Source organism: Myodes glareolus, chromosome 9, assembly GCF_982192425.1.
Source record: "Myodes glareolus chromosome 9, mMyoGla1.1, whole genome shotgun sequence".
Classification (NCBI taxonomy): Eukaryota; Metazoa; Chordata; class Mammalia; order Rodentia; family Cricetidae; genus Myodes; species Myodes glareolus.
Window position 1 is genome coordinate 14,931,739 of NC_142034.1, and position 17,658 is coordinate 14,949,396.

At 39.3% G+C, this 17,658-nt stretch overlaps 1 protein-coding gene across 5 annotated transcripts in view; it reads right to left on the minus strand.

The window, feature by feature from the left end:
* Positions 1–17,658, minus strand: part of Helz (helicase with zinc finger) — a 167,127-nt gene that overhangs the window by 52,342 nt on the left and 97,127 nt on the right. For all 5 annotated transcript variants that reach the window (XM_085695975.2, XM_085695973.2, XM_048446061.3 and 2 more), the window contains 5 exons: positions 13,860–14,038; positions 11,195–11,313; positions 9,327–9,472; positions 7,637–7,784; positions 475–658 (listed from right to left, as the gene is read on the minus strand). In XM_085695975.2, coding sequence (XP_085552101.2) covers positions 475–658; positions 7,637–7,784; positions 9,327–9,472; positions 11,195–11,313; positions 13,860–14,038 — 776 coding nt within the window. The remainder of the gene's footprint in view (positions 1–474; positions 659–7,636; positions 7,785–9,326; positions 9,473–11,194; positions 11,314–13,859; positions 14,039–17,658) is intronic.

Sequence of the window (17,658 nt, forward strand, 5' to 3'; positions counted from 1 at the left end):
TGAAGTGACAGAATTCCGTCCCTTTTTGTGGCACTGCTTCATGTATTTAAAGGCACAAAGTTTATAATAACTCATTTCATGAACAGGAAAAACAAGTTTGTTGGCTTAAGGAGGTCTATAAATAAAATATGTCAAATTAGTCCCCAAATATAGTGCAACAGAATGTATTATGTTGCATATTGTTATAGCATAGATATCTGTGACATCATATAACTGAAGTGATAGAAAATTCAATTTGTTATTACTATTTTCATTTGGTATTACAATTTTAATAAACATGCAAATTTAGTATTAAAGAGTTTGGCAGGTAATGACTATATCATTGCTGGCCCAAAAGAGTAAGGAAATTTCTTTTCTTTCTTTCCTTATATTATAGTTCTTAAATATCTAAGATTATTTAAAAGAATTAAAAATTCCAATCTGGACACACTTTAAGACATTTGAATAATTTGGTTCATTCCAGTTAACACTTACCTTGAACATTTAGCACCCTTTCTACATTCACATCAGAGAGTCTCTTTTTCCGAAGTTCAGCACGTATCCTAAACACCTGGTCAGCATACGGAGTCACCACACCAATACTGCCGTCATCTAACTTCCCCCATGCTACTGGCCACTTCCTTCTTAGCTCTTCTACACGTTCCACCACTTCAAATACCTTTAAACAAACATACTTGTTAAAATTACCACGGGGTTTGGACAAAGAATATGGTAACTGAAGCAGACTGTTAGACGGCTGCATTTTAGCAAATGCCATTTAGAAACCAATCCACTAAAGAGAGTAGGGCATTCCTGACATGAACATAGTAAAAAAGGTAACATTCACATTTCAAACAGTAAAATCCTGATGTGAGATTCCCCTCTGTATGCTGTGAATACCGTTGCTTAATAAGCTCTTTTGGGCCTATAATAGGGTAGAGCAGAGCTAGGCAGGGAAAACTAAACTGAATGCTGAGAGAAAGGAAGCAGAGTCAGGGAGAAGCCATAAAGCCTCCACTGTAGACAGACGTGCTGAAACTTTGCTGGTAGGTCATGACCTCGTGGTGATGCACAGATTAATGAAGATGGGTTAAATTAAGATGTAAGAGTTAGCAAATAAGAAGCTAGAGCTAATAGACTAAGCAGTGATTTAATTAATACAGTTTCTATGTGATTATTTCAGGAGTATGCACAGCCAAGAAATGAACAAGATACCTCGCTACAACAAAATCCTATAATAACGTGACTAGGAAACATTGAAAACAAGAAAATGTGCAGAGCAAGTGGCTACATTCTCCACATGTCCCATTCCTAAAGTAAAGAGCTGGAGTGTCACAGAAAAACAGGGTAGAATCAAGAATGTAGGGAAAGCAGGGAAGCAAGTCCACACCACTCTGGTGCTTCTCAGTCTACTCTAGAGCAAGCCAAGAAACTACCCAACCAACCAGAAGATTCCACTGACTCCCAGGAGGACAAGGTCTGGTATTGTCCCCCTTGTGACCTGATACAACTAAGCAGGGCATTTCCAACAGTTGTTATGTGACACAAACCTCAGCTCGGACTAAGACAAATTTCAAACAGAATTTCAGAATCTGCTCCCTACTTGTGGTAGAAGTTCAGCAAAGCCATCACATAAATTTTCTATAGATTTTATACAGCAAGTTGCTTGGCCCCTACTTGTCAGGTTATGTGGGGTTTTTAGTATAGTTTATCTACATTATCTCAATGAATTGATCAAAAAATTAGATTATTACTTAGAAAACAATCATATCTGTCTATCTACCTACCTATATACTTATCTACTTACCTACTATCTGTCTATCTATCTGGCAAGTTTCTTTCTTTATTCCCATTTATCCTTCTATCTATCTATCCATCCACCCATCTTTCTTTCCTTCCTTTCTACCTTCCTTCCTTCCACACGTCCATCTGTCTATCTATCTGGCAAGGTCAATCCAAAATCAGGTAAGACTCTAATGTTATATAGCTGAAGTGGAAATCTTAAATGATATTTTTAAACTATAATATTTATTTAGTATTTACTAACAATTTCTATTTGAAGTTACAATGTCTACTGCAATAAGGAATATGAGAAGCATGGCTTTGCCTATATGGACAGATATGGGGCAAATGAAACACAGGAGATGCTCTGCTGCAAAATGACAACAGTCTCTACCATGAAGCAACAACCTAACCACTTCCCTACCCTATCCCTCTGTTCATATTCATACATTCTAAGTACGATAAAATGGTAACAAAATGAAAACTGCCTCCCAACAGAACTGTTATAGTCTAGCTAAACTCAGCAAAGACCCTAGAGATTGATCCAAGAGCTTACAAGCAAGAGGGAAACGTATGTTTAATGAAATCTGCAGCCCCTCACTAAGGAGAGAGAGAGGCTCAGCAACCACACTGGGGACTGCTTCCAGAACTGCTTCAGCAGCCAATTTCCATCTCCCTCAGATCCCTATGTTGAAGAAGCTATTACAAGAGGTTTTAGTAACTGGTAAACACTAGTGGACTCTATTTTCCACAGTTCCCTACTGCAAAAGAACTATATTGAGCAAGTGGCGGCAGCTGGGTGGATCCTGAACCCCTGTTCCTATCTCCTACAGCAGGAGAAGAGTGCGGTCCTTCTCAGGACAAAATCCCTATCCTTTGAACATCTGGTGGCCAGTAAGCATCAGTGGATCCCAACTTCCCTTAGTCTAAATGCAGAAGATTCTTCCTGGAGGCTGGAGAGATGGTTCAGTAGGTAACAGTACTTTCTAGTCTTCCAGAAGACACGAATTTGTTTCCAAGCACCAATCCTGGGCGGCTGACACTTAATAAATAAAATTTTTAAAAGTAAGCTCAGAAACTGGCAACACTGCCCCCCCCCACAAAAAAAAAAACAACTTCAGTTGGATCCCAATTCATGCCCCAAAGAACTAAGATAACTGACATGAAGAAAGATACTAGCGGGGTTCAGCAGGTGTGTGCTGACAGAAGAGCTCAGCAGACAAAGGTGAGTTAGAGAGTACAACCTAGAGTGAGGGAAACCACTGAAGAGAAGTTACCAACACATTCTAATATCACAGAAAATCAGATAGAGAGAAGGAAAAAAAAATAAACATAATCAAAGAAAATCAGGCTGGCCATGGTGGCAGACACATTTAATCTCGAAATTTGGCAGGCAGAGGCAGGTGGATCTCTGTGAGTTCAAGACCAGCCTGGTCTATAGAGCAATTTCCAGGACAGCCACAACTACACAGAGAAATAAAAACAAACACACAATGTGTGCATGTTTGTATATATATGTACCAAAAATTGAGTTTTATTTAGCCATTCAAGGGAAAAAAATAGAGGGTTGGGGGCAGGAAATGGAAGAACTAGATTATCATATTAAATCTGAAATAAGCCAATTTCATAAAGACAAATGGTCTGTTGTTGTGGACATGTAAAATCTAGGAGATAAGAAATGGTGCAGATGTAGAAGAATGATTATCATGAGAAGTAGCAAAGGGAAGAGGAGTAAACATGACCAAAACGCTTAATACACATGCATGAGGAAACCGGTTACTCTTTACAATTAATGCATCCTAATAAAAATGCCCAAGGAAATGGTGGCTAAAATATGTCTTTCCCTGATTAAAAACACATATAAATACAATGAATTTCAAGTTAAGATAAACACATCCAGATATATATTAAAATATCACAGCCAAAATGCTCAAAATCAAAGACAAAAATGAAACCTTGAGAACAGGAAAAGAAAACCAACCATATTTACAAAGGGACACTAACAATAAACAGATAACTTCTCATCAGAAAGAGGAGGGAAATTAGTATGGTGGTGGGGACTGACCTTACATCCAGCAAAACTTTCAAAACTGAGGGAAAATAAAGACATTCACAGATAAACAAACCTGAGAGAATTCCCTACTATCAGAATAACTGACCAGAAATACTAAGGAACATTCTTCCAAACCAAATGTCACCATATAGCAATGTAAATCCACAGTGTTGCTGAGACTGTAACCCTGTAGATGGTTACAAAAGGCAGAACATAGCTGTTTCTTTTTCTTACTCCTCTCAACTGATTTAAAGAGCAATTGTATAAAATAATGTCAAGCTACAGCATACAGAAATACACTATGTGTTGACAGTAAGCACACAAGAGGCAGGTAGTCACAGAAAGCATGCAGAGAGCTTCAGAGCATGGGAATAGTAACAGAGGGCTGGGCAGGAGTGTCGCTTGGTGGAGCACATACCTAGCATGCTCAATGCTGTGGCTATCCCCACATGGGGGGATTAAACTATATGTCTGTCTCTTTTCTTCTCTTGGAATTGTAAAAACATGTGCACACACACTATTTAACAAGGTATCTTTCAAATTATTAAACATTGACACAGTATGTATGAGAATGAAAACTGAAAAGGGGAGGGGAAATGTAGAGCTATGTTGATGTTTCTCCATATCACTGAAATTTAGTTAGATAAATCTGAAATAGATTCTGATTACATACATATTATTGGCCACAGAAACACCACTAAACAACTAAATATATAATATATGTAAATTTGCAAATACATACACTGAAATAATGTAAATGAAATTTCCATCTGGGCTGACAACGATCCCCACAAGGGCCATTGTAGACTATCTAATAATGAAACACCAGCAGTATGCATGAGAAGCACTCTTTTGAGTTACTGTTCAAGGTTGTCTAGGAGACAATATATATGCTACAGCTGTTACCCGCAGAGGTGGAAGAGAAATCCCTATTGTTGAAGATACCACGTTCTTTGGACACAGGACCCAGAGAACCCAGTTGGATCAGACATAAAATCTTCCTCCCTGAGGACTAACTTTCACAGCATAAGAAGGCACCATGAAGACTCACAAAGGAAGAAAGCAATCAACAGTCCATGGCACAGTAACCCTAAGTATATAGTACTGGCACAGGTGCTTGGGCAGCAACCAACAACTATAGAATTGGACTAAATACCCACTCAACAAAAGAGAAATCATTCCTGGTGCTGAAAACCCAGTTAACCCAGGGCTAGTAAAGTCATGGCTCTTTAAGGAGAATCTATAATCACCACTTTACTAATCAAGCATAATCCATAGTTACATTTAAGCATTCACCTTTCTATCCACAGCAAGTGCAATCCTCACTCTTCAATCAAGGAAATTTCTCAGCATTACAGAAAACCACAGTTGCTCAAAATGCAGAGCTGGAAAGTCCAGTTCCAACCGATACTTATCCACAACACAACTCCTACACCTGAGGCTCAGGAATTATTTCAGAAGAGGTGGGGAAAGATTGTTAAGAACCAGAGGCACAGGAAGTTTGCTATGAAATTTTGTCTCCTAGAAACGTCAGAGAAGCTAACCCATAAAGTTTGACTTAACATGATTGCCTAAACATGACCTGAGCAAGGATAACACCAATTGACAGCTGACATGGAAGGGGAAAGTTCTTTAGGCCTTAATCCTAGACAAAGAACTACAGGCAACCTAGGAATGCTGAGAGCAAGAGAAATGGTCTCCCTCAGGAAAAAGCACATCGATCAGTTACCAAATTCCACGTGGTCAGCCCTAAAAACATACACTTAATATTATACAGACTAAGCATCTTGCACTTATATATTTAAGAGGAAATTATACATACATACATATATGTGTGTATATATACATACATACATACGTATGTATGTATATATACATGTGTGTGTTTGTAAATGAAAGAAAAAAAAGTCATGAATTTCAAAGAGAGTGAGGGGATATATGGAGGAGCTGGAAGAAGGAACGACAAAGGGGAAATGATATAATTAATAATCTCAAAAATAAAAGATAAAGATTATAATTAAAAATAATAGCAAAATAAGAAGATATGTTTAAAAACAAATATATACTTGTATATATAAATAAAACAATTAAAGAAAGGCCAAATGTGATGGTGCACGATTTTAATCCTTGCATTTGGGAGGGAAAGGCAGACAGTTATCTGAATTCAAGGTCAGTCTGATCTACACAGTAAGATCTAGGCCAGCCAGGGCTATATAATGAGACCTTTTCTTGAAACAAACAAAATCTACCCTGTAACGCAGGGGTTGTGAATATGATCAAAATATATATGTGTATAAAATTAATACCATTAATTATCTAATTACTATACACTAAATTTTTTTCCCTTGGGATTCAGCTGCAGTAAACTAGAACCTGGTTTTTTGTCCGTGGAAGAGCCCCTGGGCAAAGTATCTCAAAGTTTTTGACAGCAGTTACTCACGTGACTGAACAGTCATGCTCTGGGTAAGTTCAAAATCATTTCAATTTCTCGAAGATACATGTTTAATATTTAAAGGTAACACAAATGTTGTCTTTGCATTTCATAATACAAAAAAACTTTTCCCAAAATAATTTGAGTAACATTGCCAGTCCTGTGAAGTTGTGCTATACACATTCTACACCTTGGAGAGTTACCTGAAAAACTTACTATGAAGGAACAAGGGCCAGTGTTTGGCTATGATCTCTGGTATCACATGAGGACCCCAGAACCTCCTGGATTTTAGGCCCTGCATGTTACTCTCTGTCAGCCCTCCCACTTTCTACCAAGACCAACTTCCAGACCAATAACTTCCCGCCTGAGTGCAAACACAACAAGGGGGAGCTGAGCACCCACCTTCAGTCTTGCTCTATGTAAAGAAAAGTTTACCTGTTCCTAAAATGAAAAGGCACAGACTAATGAAAATGTCAGGCTTCTTGGCTTGGGGCTAGGGTTTGAGCAAGTGGTACTGATGGTTTTCCTGCACTAAATTCTAACTATAACCCTCTGATCAATTTTTAAGAAACATATGAGCTCCTGTTATGCAATGAAAGCCGTTTCTTCATAAATACAATGAGCAGAGATTAGAAATGAAACACACACATTTTCTTCACCTTTCTGTGACAGCTGGAGCTTTAACCACAAGCTTCCTAGCCTGCTACTCCCTTAAGGCTTCCTTGTGAGTTTATCTGCTGCCTGATCTGACCCGAAGGACACCCACATTCTCTCTGAAAAGCAGAAACTGGAAGAGAGAATTACGAAGACCCTGATGAGACAGTGCACCAATGTTGGAAACTGTGTGATATCTTGGAAGCACAGGATTCTTCAATTCAACTCTTCCTCGTTCAAAATGATGCCTCCTTTGAGTATGAGCAAAAAATCTAATCAGTCTGCTTTAAACTTAAGCTAATAATGCTCTATGTCAGAATATATTGGTTTTTCCTAGCAAAGTTGTGTTTTCTGCTTTAACAATATTACAAGAAGAAAATCAGAGCCAGGCAGTGGTGGAGCATGCCTTTTAATCCCAGTACTTGGGAGGCAAAGGCAGGCGGATCTCTGTGTCTACAAGAGCTAGTTCCAGGACAGGCCCCAAAGCTACAAAGAAACCCTGTCTCAAAACAAAACAAAACAAAACAACAACAAAAAAAAAAAAAAAACGCCCCCCCAAAAAGAAGAAAATCAATTTTTTTCTCCTGTAGATTCATCTTAATAAATAAATGTAAAGTTGGCTCAATTTTCTTGTAAAAGAAATCAACACACTATAAACTGTCAACCCTGGATTCAAAATGAATGCTCAAAAGAATAGACCAAGAAAACATTAAAATCGGCATGAAGAACTAAGATACCTCTGCATTGTTATAAAAAGCTGTGCTATTTTTTTCTTGTACGTCTTCCCCTCGTGCTGTAAAAAACGTTAGTGGGTAGAAGTCCTTGTGTGCTGGCTGCTTTCCACTGGCCATCAGTTTACCCTCATAGAAAAGCTCAGAGGTATAGCTGCAGAGGAAGAAAAGAACAAAGGAATCTATCAGTCAAATTAATTTCACCTACACAAAAACTTGATGAATTCTAATACTAATTTATGCCCACAATTAATTTTTGTCCAACACTGAATACTCATGATGCCAATAATTTCCCAAAAATAATAACAGTGGTTAACAGAGAAAGTCCCTACAACACTATTGTTAAATACATTGATTTGTAAGAAATGAAACCAGAATGCAAAAGAAGTGATGAGCATTCACTACTAGCTAAAATCTCTGCTCTAGGAAAAAAAAAAATCCCTAAACTGGGTTTTCTTAGCTAACATGCAATCCCAGTAATGTGGATCATGTACGGTCATGGGTCACCTAACAACCCTTGGGCCAACAATGGACCCCATGGCCTATACTATAGCTGAAAACCTCCTAGCACATCCAAAACACAGCACCAAGAGGTCCTCACCTCTGTGGTGATGCTGGTGGAAACCCACAAAGGACAGTGATGCACAGTATGTCCTATTCCAAATGACTGTTCTATTGCTTTATGTATCTTGTTATTTCAGAATGTATCCTTCCATCTATAAATACATGTCCATAAAGCAGTCTGTTATGTCATACTGGTAGCCAGTAACCAAATTAGCAGATTCATTATACTGTTTAGAGTTAGAGACTGGTTATACTGTTCAGTCTGTGGAAAGAATACTGTGATGTTAACATGATGACAAAGTTCTAATGACAGTTCTCAGACTGCATCCTAAGATTAAGGGCTGTGTGACTGCACATGCAAACACAAAAATACAGACTTGGATCCAATGTATTGACTGTAGTCTCCAACTGTAAAGTGAACAGGCTTTGCTGAGAAACACACTGTCTGGTACTAAACTCATCACTGACTACGAATGGATGGCAACCATGAAAAAGGAAAAGCAGTGTGAGATGACGACAGAACAGAATCCGTGCAACTGCTCCCAGAGAGATCTAAAAATGCTTTCCGCAGGCATGACATAACAGATATTACTAAATTATAGGAAGCTTTTCCAGAGTTTGTTTCTGGCGTGGGTGTTGACTGGAAAAGGGCACATGGGGGCCCCCAGCTGGCGACACTCTGTTCCTTCAACTGGATGCTGGCCATAAGAGTCGGTCACCCAGGTGTCACATAGGGGATGACTCTTTTACACATGTGTACTGTATTTAAAAAGGAGTCTTTTTTTAAAACTCAGTGTCAGAGTTTTTCTCTTTCCATTTCTTTTCTTTCTTTCTCTTAAAATAGATACTGTGTGCATGTCATTTTTCATATAGATTATGTATTAATTCATAGAAAAACATATCATGACCAGTAAAATCTGAAGTTTTAGGGTTCAAACTGCATTATTTCTTAGGAAGAATCACAGCTCTGGATTTTGAGGTAGTCTTTTAAAAACACAAAGCTAGGCATAGTCTATAACACTGAGAGACCACAAATAATCACCTAAAATCACCTGTGCCTGGCCATGTGTCTGGCTGGGTTCCCTCCCACAGCCCATACAAGTGTGAGTCAGAGGGAACAGCTCACACCTACTTGATGATAGCTTCATGGGAGCGGTAGTTCTCACAGAGGAGAATCCTACATGGAAACTCAGCAGGGTAATGCTCGTAGAGTCGATCAAGTAATGAAACATGAAGGTTTCTCTCCCTGGCAAACTCGCTGTAAACAAAAGGACTGAGCTGTAACAGACAAACACACAAAGAAAATTTAACCAGATATATAGAGTATTTTTTGAATCTGCTTATATAGTCTTCTACACTAAAACTTCTCATGTATTTAACATGCTGAATGCTGGAGCAAGCCCCCACTCTAAATCAATCTTATTGTCTACAAACTAAAGTCCCTACTGAGTGCAGTGCAGTAATAGGGTCTAAAGTTCCTACAGTTACACAGACCCCTCCCATACAACTTAATAATTTAAAGAGCATAAATCAGTTACTTCACCAAAACCAATCAGTTACTTAAAATAATAAACTGGGGGGTTGGCAAAATGGCTCAATGGGTAAAGGTGCTTGCTGTCAGACTTGATGCAGAGTTCGATCCTGAGAACCCACGTGGTAGAAAGAGAGAGCTGACTGCTGCAAGCTGTCCTCTGACCTCCACGTGTACAATATGTATGTATGGGAATGCGCGCACGCGCACACACAGACACAATAAACAAACAAACAAAGGTTTTTGGAGGATTTACTTTAAAAATAAAATAATAAATTCAGGCTAGATGTTGTGGTACACACTTGAATCACAGAACTTAAGAGACTGAGGTCAAAGTGTTGTGTTTTGAGGCTAGCCTGGGATATACAGTAAAACTTTGTCTCAATAAATAAATAAATAAATAAATAAATAAATAAATAAATAAATAAAACTGACTCATAAGAAATTTGACTATGATGAACAAATACTAATACTATAATTAACAAGCTTTTTCCATAATGAAATCTACTACTCCATCTGCTAACCTTAAATGGGTTAGAGAGACGGCTCAGAGGCTAAGAGCACTAACTGTTCTTAGTACCCGGGTTCAGGTCCCACACCCTCTTCTGACCTCCACTGGCACCGCATGCACATGGTGCATACAGACATACTCTGACACACACTTACATACAAAATAAGTATTTTTTTAAGCTACAAAAGGGTTATGTAACCAACCTTAAATCCATACATAAATGATAAAATATAGCAAGAAAGTTTTCTTTTAATTAAAAAAATTACAAACAGCCTCCTTGCTTAAGTAAGTATACAGAGCCACTCCAGGCTACACCTTTTACGAACGAACGAACGAACGAACGAACGAACGAACGAAAGAAAGAAAGAAAGAAAGAGAAAAAGAAAAAAAAAGTCACACTTAAACTACTTCAGGCAAGTGAGCACAAAATTCCTTCTGCATACTAGCTACTTTCCTGGAAGACTCACGCCTGTTCTGCAGACCCTCAACCCACTGAAGCAGCAGGACAAGCTCCAAACAGCATGACAAACAATGCCATAGACAGATGGCGTCTCTCTTTATATGTAAGTATACAAATGGCATAAAATCTGACATATTTGAAATTGTGGCTGTAATTTTAATAGTATGCTTTATTTCATTAGACACTAAAAAATTAAACCTTCACAAAAACAGATTTTAGAAGTAGGGAATTACAGAAGCACTCAGCAGACTTGGCTATCACATCCTTTGTCTCGTCCTGTCATAGCCTCAAGGCTACTGTCGCAGTGGCAGCTCCGCACGGTCTCCACACTGCAGCTACAAGAAGTTTAAGGCTTCTCTCCTGTCCCATCACCTACTTCCCACCTGTTGACCTTTACAGAACAGAGGCCAATCTAGTAAGTAGAAGCCCTAGAATGGGGTCCCTGCTCTGGTAACAACTGGTATTAACCTGTAAGACAGTGACTAAGATGGTACCTACCTGCATATGATCACCAGCCAAAACAATCCGTGTGTTCTTAGTTGCTAAGGCTAGAGGCATAATGGTCTCACACTCCATGGCCTGGGCAGCTTCATCTAACAGAATGTGCGTAAAGAACCCTGGAAGGCACAGTGTAAACAGAGCACACATCACAGCAGCAGTACAGAAGTAGTTGCTCCCTACAGCCCTAAGGAAAGAGCTTCCCCGGTTAATTCAAGAGTCATGAGTACCTTAAGGTCATCCTCAACCTAGACAACAATCTAGACATGATTTTTCAAAAAGGGTTAGGAGCTGGAGAGATGACTCAATAGTAATCAAATGCACTGCTCTTATAGAGGACCTGGGTCTGGTTTCCCGCACTCATGTTGGATGGCTCAAATCTTGCAACTTCAGGGATCTGATACCTTCTGCACATACATATATACACATACTCTCTCTCAGATACAGAATACTAAAAATAAATGATTTAAATATTTTTTTAAAAAAGACTAAAAAGGGTTAACTATTTTTTTTAGTTATCTTTTTTTTTTTCTCAGGAGCTGCATAAATCCTGAAATTGATGTCTACTAGTTAAGTTAGAAAAGGCAGAGGCAAGGGGATATGAACTGAGACCAACCTGATCTACAAAATGAGTTCCAGGGCAGCCACAGAGATACACAGAGAAACCCTGGCTCAAAAAGCTTAAAAATAAGTAAATAAACAAACAAACAAACAAACCAAAAAAAACAGAAGGGTCAAGTGTGATGGAACACACCTTTAAACCCAGCACTTGGGAAGCAAAGGCAGGTGGATCTTTGAGTTTGAGGTCAGCCTGGTCTACTGAAGGAGTTTCAGGACAGCCAGAGCTACATAGAGAAACCCTGTTAGCTTGGTTAACTATAAAATAATCACCACAGGATTAATAAGAGAATGAAATGAAATAAAATGTAACAGAACCCAGAAAAAGAGAGAGACCTAGTAAACACAGCTCAGTGCCCTGGTCTCTCACCAAGCAATGCTACAGCATCTAGCTTTCTATCTGCAGAACACGTGTGCAAGGTATCAGCACCAAGTGAGGAGGAAGGGGGCTGAATAAAAAATCCCAACAGACCTTTCAAAAAGCCTTGTTCGCAGTGATGCTGCCATTGTGCCATGAACTCTGAAACACATCCTAGGATTGCCCTCACAGCCACTAAGAGTTATAGGCATGAAGAGGAAGTCCCATCCCATGGGGACGCCTTCCCATGTTAGTCACTAATCCCAGGTTAGTCACCTCCCTTAACAATTCTGAAGTCTTTCTAAAATTAAAATGAGCTTCAATTAGAAAAGAAAAAGGTTGGCTGCCATTCCTTCATTTAAGATAAACAAAGCTTTTAGTCTTAAAAATGTTAAACTTGAGGATCTCCAGGTGTTTACACCCTGGGCCAGGTACCAGGAATACAGAGAAAGTGAATACCCTCTGCCGTCCAGGGACTCAGAGGTTCAACAGAATGTCACTGGCTTTAAAGGCAATTCCAATAGGAGACAGAAAAGTAAAGAGCAATGTCAACAACTAAAACAGAAGCCAGTGAGAACCCTGCTAAAGTATCTACTGGAGTGGCATGATCGTCTCATGGTCAAGTCCTACCCTACTCAGCACACTTGTCATCGTAGATTTGTGTACTCATATAGAATTAGATTGAGCTGGGCATGGTGGCACACACCTGGAAGCCTAGTACTTGGAAGGCTGAGGCAAAAGAATGTGAGTTTAAAGCCAGTCCGGGCTACATATTGAGTTCAGAACAAACATGAGTAACAAAGTAAGACTGTCTCAAAAACACAAAAGTAAAAAAATAAATAAAATTAATAGTGATTTGGCATAGTTCCAGCGTGTAAATACAATGATGTTAGGGCTAGAGAGATGGCTCAGCAGTGAAGAGTGCTTACTGTACAATGATAAAGACTGAAACTCTGCTGCAGCACCCACCTATCAAGTGGGGCATCCCGCCTATGCCTATGACCCCAGCTCCAAAGAGGAAACAGACAGGGGACCACTAGGGCTTGCTGGCTTTCAGCCTACCCAAGACCACATGAGTCTCAGACACAGGAAAAGATTCTGCCTAAAAGGAACAAACAGAGAGTAATGGAAGAGGACACCTTTTGGCTTCCATACACACACCCACAGGCACACACAACTACACACTCACCTGTGCATGCAGACACAGACACAGACACAGACACACACACACACACACACACACACGTAAATTTTTTAAAAAAGAGAAACCTTAATCATGAGTCATGATTGTTATTTCTACACAAGATGCAAAAACAACTTAGCAAAACCTTAACAAACCATACATGCACACACACAAAAACACTGTCCATATTTGAATTCTTCACGTGATCACTAGCCAACAAAACCATCTGGCTGACCAGAGCACAAATGGGACAGCAGTCAGCGAGCTGACTATACAGGGGGCTGGCAAATGGTTTTCAGTCAAGGGCCAAAGAGTTTCTTTCCCTGCTGACCTGCTAAAGATCCCGCCTCAGATTTGCACCACAAAAGCAGCCACAGACAAGTTAATAAATGGGCATGGGCAGCTGCATTCTATGCAGCAAAAGAGACACCTGGCCAGATATGGCCCATAGGCTAGAACTTGTCAAAGTTAGGCATATGCTAAGCCCCTGTGGTGAGTGGGCATACCGGGTTCAAGGTCCAGCTGGCAGAGGTACTGGGAAGTATTCAGTGTGACCACCACCACTCGATGTTTAAGGATGTCTTCCTTCTGGGGCATCTGGAAGGTGGAGTGTGCGCTTGCAATCAAACAGTACTGATGCACAACTGGGTGGACAGTCTTCACCCAGCGGTTTCGGAAATACACCCTACAAGAGAGGACCACACTTCCTGTTAGGATGTCATAGTTGCTGATTACTAAAACACTAAACTGTTACTTAAGACCATAGTGCCAAAAATTAACAATTAAATCTCAATCATTCATTCCATATTAGAGTTTAGAATATTAGTATAAAACTGCCACTATGCCCACAATGACGTTCCCATCAAATAAACATAAAGTGTAGGTGCCAACACAAAATACTTAATTTTCTTTAGTATTCAGATTAATCTTTCAACAGAATTAACACATCAATTTATACTTTATAAGCAACAGTTTGTTTTAAAAATTAAAAATTGAAACCTTTCATTCTCAACCTACCTTTTCTCAATTATACTATCACAAAAATGTATTTAACTTATATTTTAATTATTTATGCTAATACAAACCATGAAATTGTATGCTTATAACATTTTTAGTTAAAACAATTTGCATAATTTTACTTTAGAAAAGTTCTTATAACTATTTTTAAAAAGACCTCTACCTGGGCTTCTGAAATCTGAAGATAAATTAAATTTTTGAATAATCAAAAACTCTTTAGTGCAAATCTTAAGAAAGTTCATCTTTTCAAATAACTACAGTAGAAAATATGAGCAGGAATCAGCTATAGATTACTCTGATCTGTACAGATACAACCTTTTCATCTTTTCAAAGAACTACAGCAAAAAATATGAGTAGGCATCAGCTATAGACTACTCTGATCTGATGTACAGATACAACCTAAACTTCTAGCCTCTACTATCCCCACCGACCACATGACAAAGATCTGCTGGCTGCTAACTATGCAACAGCACAGAGGCAAAGTGCACAGGGCTTTAGAGCAACCACAAAGGCTTTGGCTTTACTCTGAGTTTAATGAAAAGCCATCATACTGGACAGGGCAGTCATGATGCCTCATGTCTCTGGAAGACAACTCTGGTCTCTGTGCAGAATCTACTTAGGGAGAGAGTTAAGGGTGGCAAACTGCTCACTGTTTAACAAGCAGATGTGGGTAGGGGCTCCAGCATTTGCTGGCTTCTGTGATGTAAAAAGCTGATCCCATGGCCAACTTCAAGGCATCCACATGGTGTCAATAAACATGAACATGGAAAGGTGTGCTCATGACGGGCCTCACAAGCTCATGAGTTGATTTCAACACAATCCTGAGTGAGGGGGAGGGGAAAGCGGGGTACAAAAGCCGCAGGGAGGCAGGTCAGGAAGTTAGTGCCAGGATCTGGACATGAGATGATGGTGGCTTGCAAAAGAGCAGAGCTACACAAATTGGATTCACTAGACATTTTAATGTAATATCAACAGAATTCATTAATGATCTAGTGATAGAATTTAAGGCAATCGATGATTCTGTTTCATTCTGCTTTTGAAACAGCGAGTCTGAGATCATCCAGGCTGGACTCAGCCTCACCACACATAGATGGAGGATGATCTGCACTCCTGCTCTACCCATCTCTACCTCCCGACTGCTGGATTACAGCCACCTACTTCTAGCTTTTCAAACTAGATGAATGGGAGAGTGTTTATAAAGGTGGAGACAGAAATAAAATAAATGTGACGTTTTTCAAATCAGAGAATTAACATTAGCAAATGATGTTTTTAAGTTCATCATCCAAAATACATCATTGAAAGTATAAATGTAGGGGATAAAGACTAATATGCTCAAAGCTCTGGGTTTCTAGCACCACAGGGGAGAAATAAAAAACATAATTATGTATGTGACAGCATATCCTATACATTCCTAGAAACAAACCAGTTTACACATTCCATAGGATTCACATTAATACTTAAAACAGAAAATAGTTTGATATATGTCATTTTAATTCACTGAAGTCTTGTAATAAATTCACATACAATAAACAACTAAAAATGTCACTACTAGCCAGGTGGTAGCGGCATGCGCCTTTAATCCCAACACTCAAAAGGCAGAGGCAGTCAGAGTTCGAAGCCAGCCTGGTCTACAGAGCTAGTCGAGGACAGCCAGAGCTACAGAGAAACACTGTCTAGAAAAACAAACAAAACAAAAAACAAAAAAAGTTACCACTTAGAACAGAAATTGTCAAAAACTAATGATTCCTTTAAAGAAAAAACAAAAAACAAACAAACAAAAAAAAAAAAAAAAACTCCACCTATTTCTTTAAAGACTACCCGAAATGAAGCTGCCTTCAACTTGCCCAGACAGCAGTAACACCCTTCCTCTAGATAACTGCCTCCGCTGCACTATAGTCTTGCCAGGGTCAGAAACTTATTCTCAGATTCACATACAAAAAGAAACTGCTGGGGGCTGGAGAGATGGCTCAGAGGTCGGAAGCACTGGCTGCTCTTCCAGGGGTCTTGAGTTCAATTCCCAGTAGCCACATGGTGACTCACAACCATTTGTGAGATCTGGTGCCCTCTTCTGGCCTTCATGCATACATGCAGGCAGGATACTGCATACATGGTAAATAAATAAATAAATCTTAAGGGAGGGAGGGAGGAAGGGAGGGAGGGAGGTGCTTTCCTCATACTTCTTTTCCTTGTTTTTGTTTTTATTTGTTTTGTAACTTTGAGACAAAGTCTCACAGTGTAGCTCTTGTGACTACTGATATTACAAGGCTGACCTCAAATTTGTAATAATCCACCAGCTTTCACCTCACCAAGCACTAGGATTACAGCCATGTGCCACTCCCCATCTGGCTTTCTATATTCTTTTTCTCAAATCTCTGAATTCTATTCCTATGTTTGTTTACTTATCTGTCTACAGGGGTGTGTGCATGTATATGTCATATATACACACGTATATAAATCCCCCAGTTCTAAAGAAAATAAAAACCAAAACTCAATGTAATCTAAAATGTTATCAAAGAACTCCAAATGTTAGGCTCAGTTGGCAACTAAGAGAAACTTCATGAATCCTAACCCTGAGCATGCATGCTTACCCACACTATTTTATCTATTCACTGGCTAGTCTGTTTCCCAGGGCCAAGTCCACACTACGGCCTGAGAAGTAACCAACTTACATCACCCTGCCTTTCTAACAACAGCTCTCCTCTCGGGAGTCTATAGACATCTGGTGCCCTCTTGTGTTCCATCTCTCACATTCCAGAATAACTCCAGTAAAGCTAATTTTTTTTTCTCCTCTAGCTAGGGGTGTGGCAAGCAGGGAGCACTTGCTTAGCATGGCCAAGCCCATAAGGTTCCATTCCAGAACCACCAAAAGGAGCAAAACTCTCAAAGAAGCTCATCTTCCCAGAGCAGTTAGGCATTCTAATCCTATCTCCCAAATCTATCATGGTTATGATTCAAAGGAAAACTATCAAATAGTCTCAGCTAATGTTCTAATAAAGTCGAAGAATTCAAGACATAAACCCTCCTAGGTTGCAGCTGCAAGCTACCACCTCTCTAGAGAAATAAAGCTACAGTAAGTATGTAGGGTGTTGTATAAAGAAAACACTCCAGGAAGCTAGGCGCTTTTTCATTTTATTCTGTTTACTAAATGGAATAATCTGAACCTTGCATTTGAAAACAATTATGTTTTCATCTTGGATTCAATAACTCTGAGAGTTAAGAAAAAGTGAGATATCTTTCTGCACTTGGACCACTCTGAATACACTCTACTGAAAAAAGTCACTTTGTATT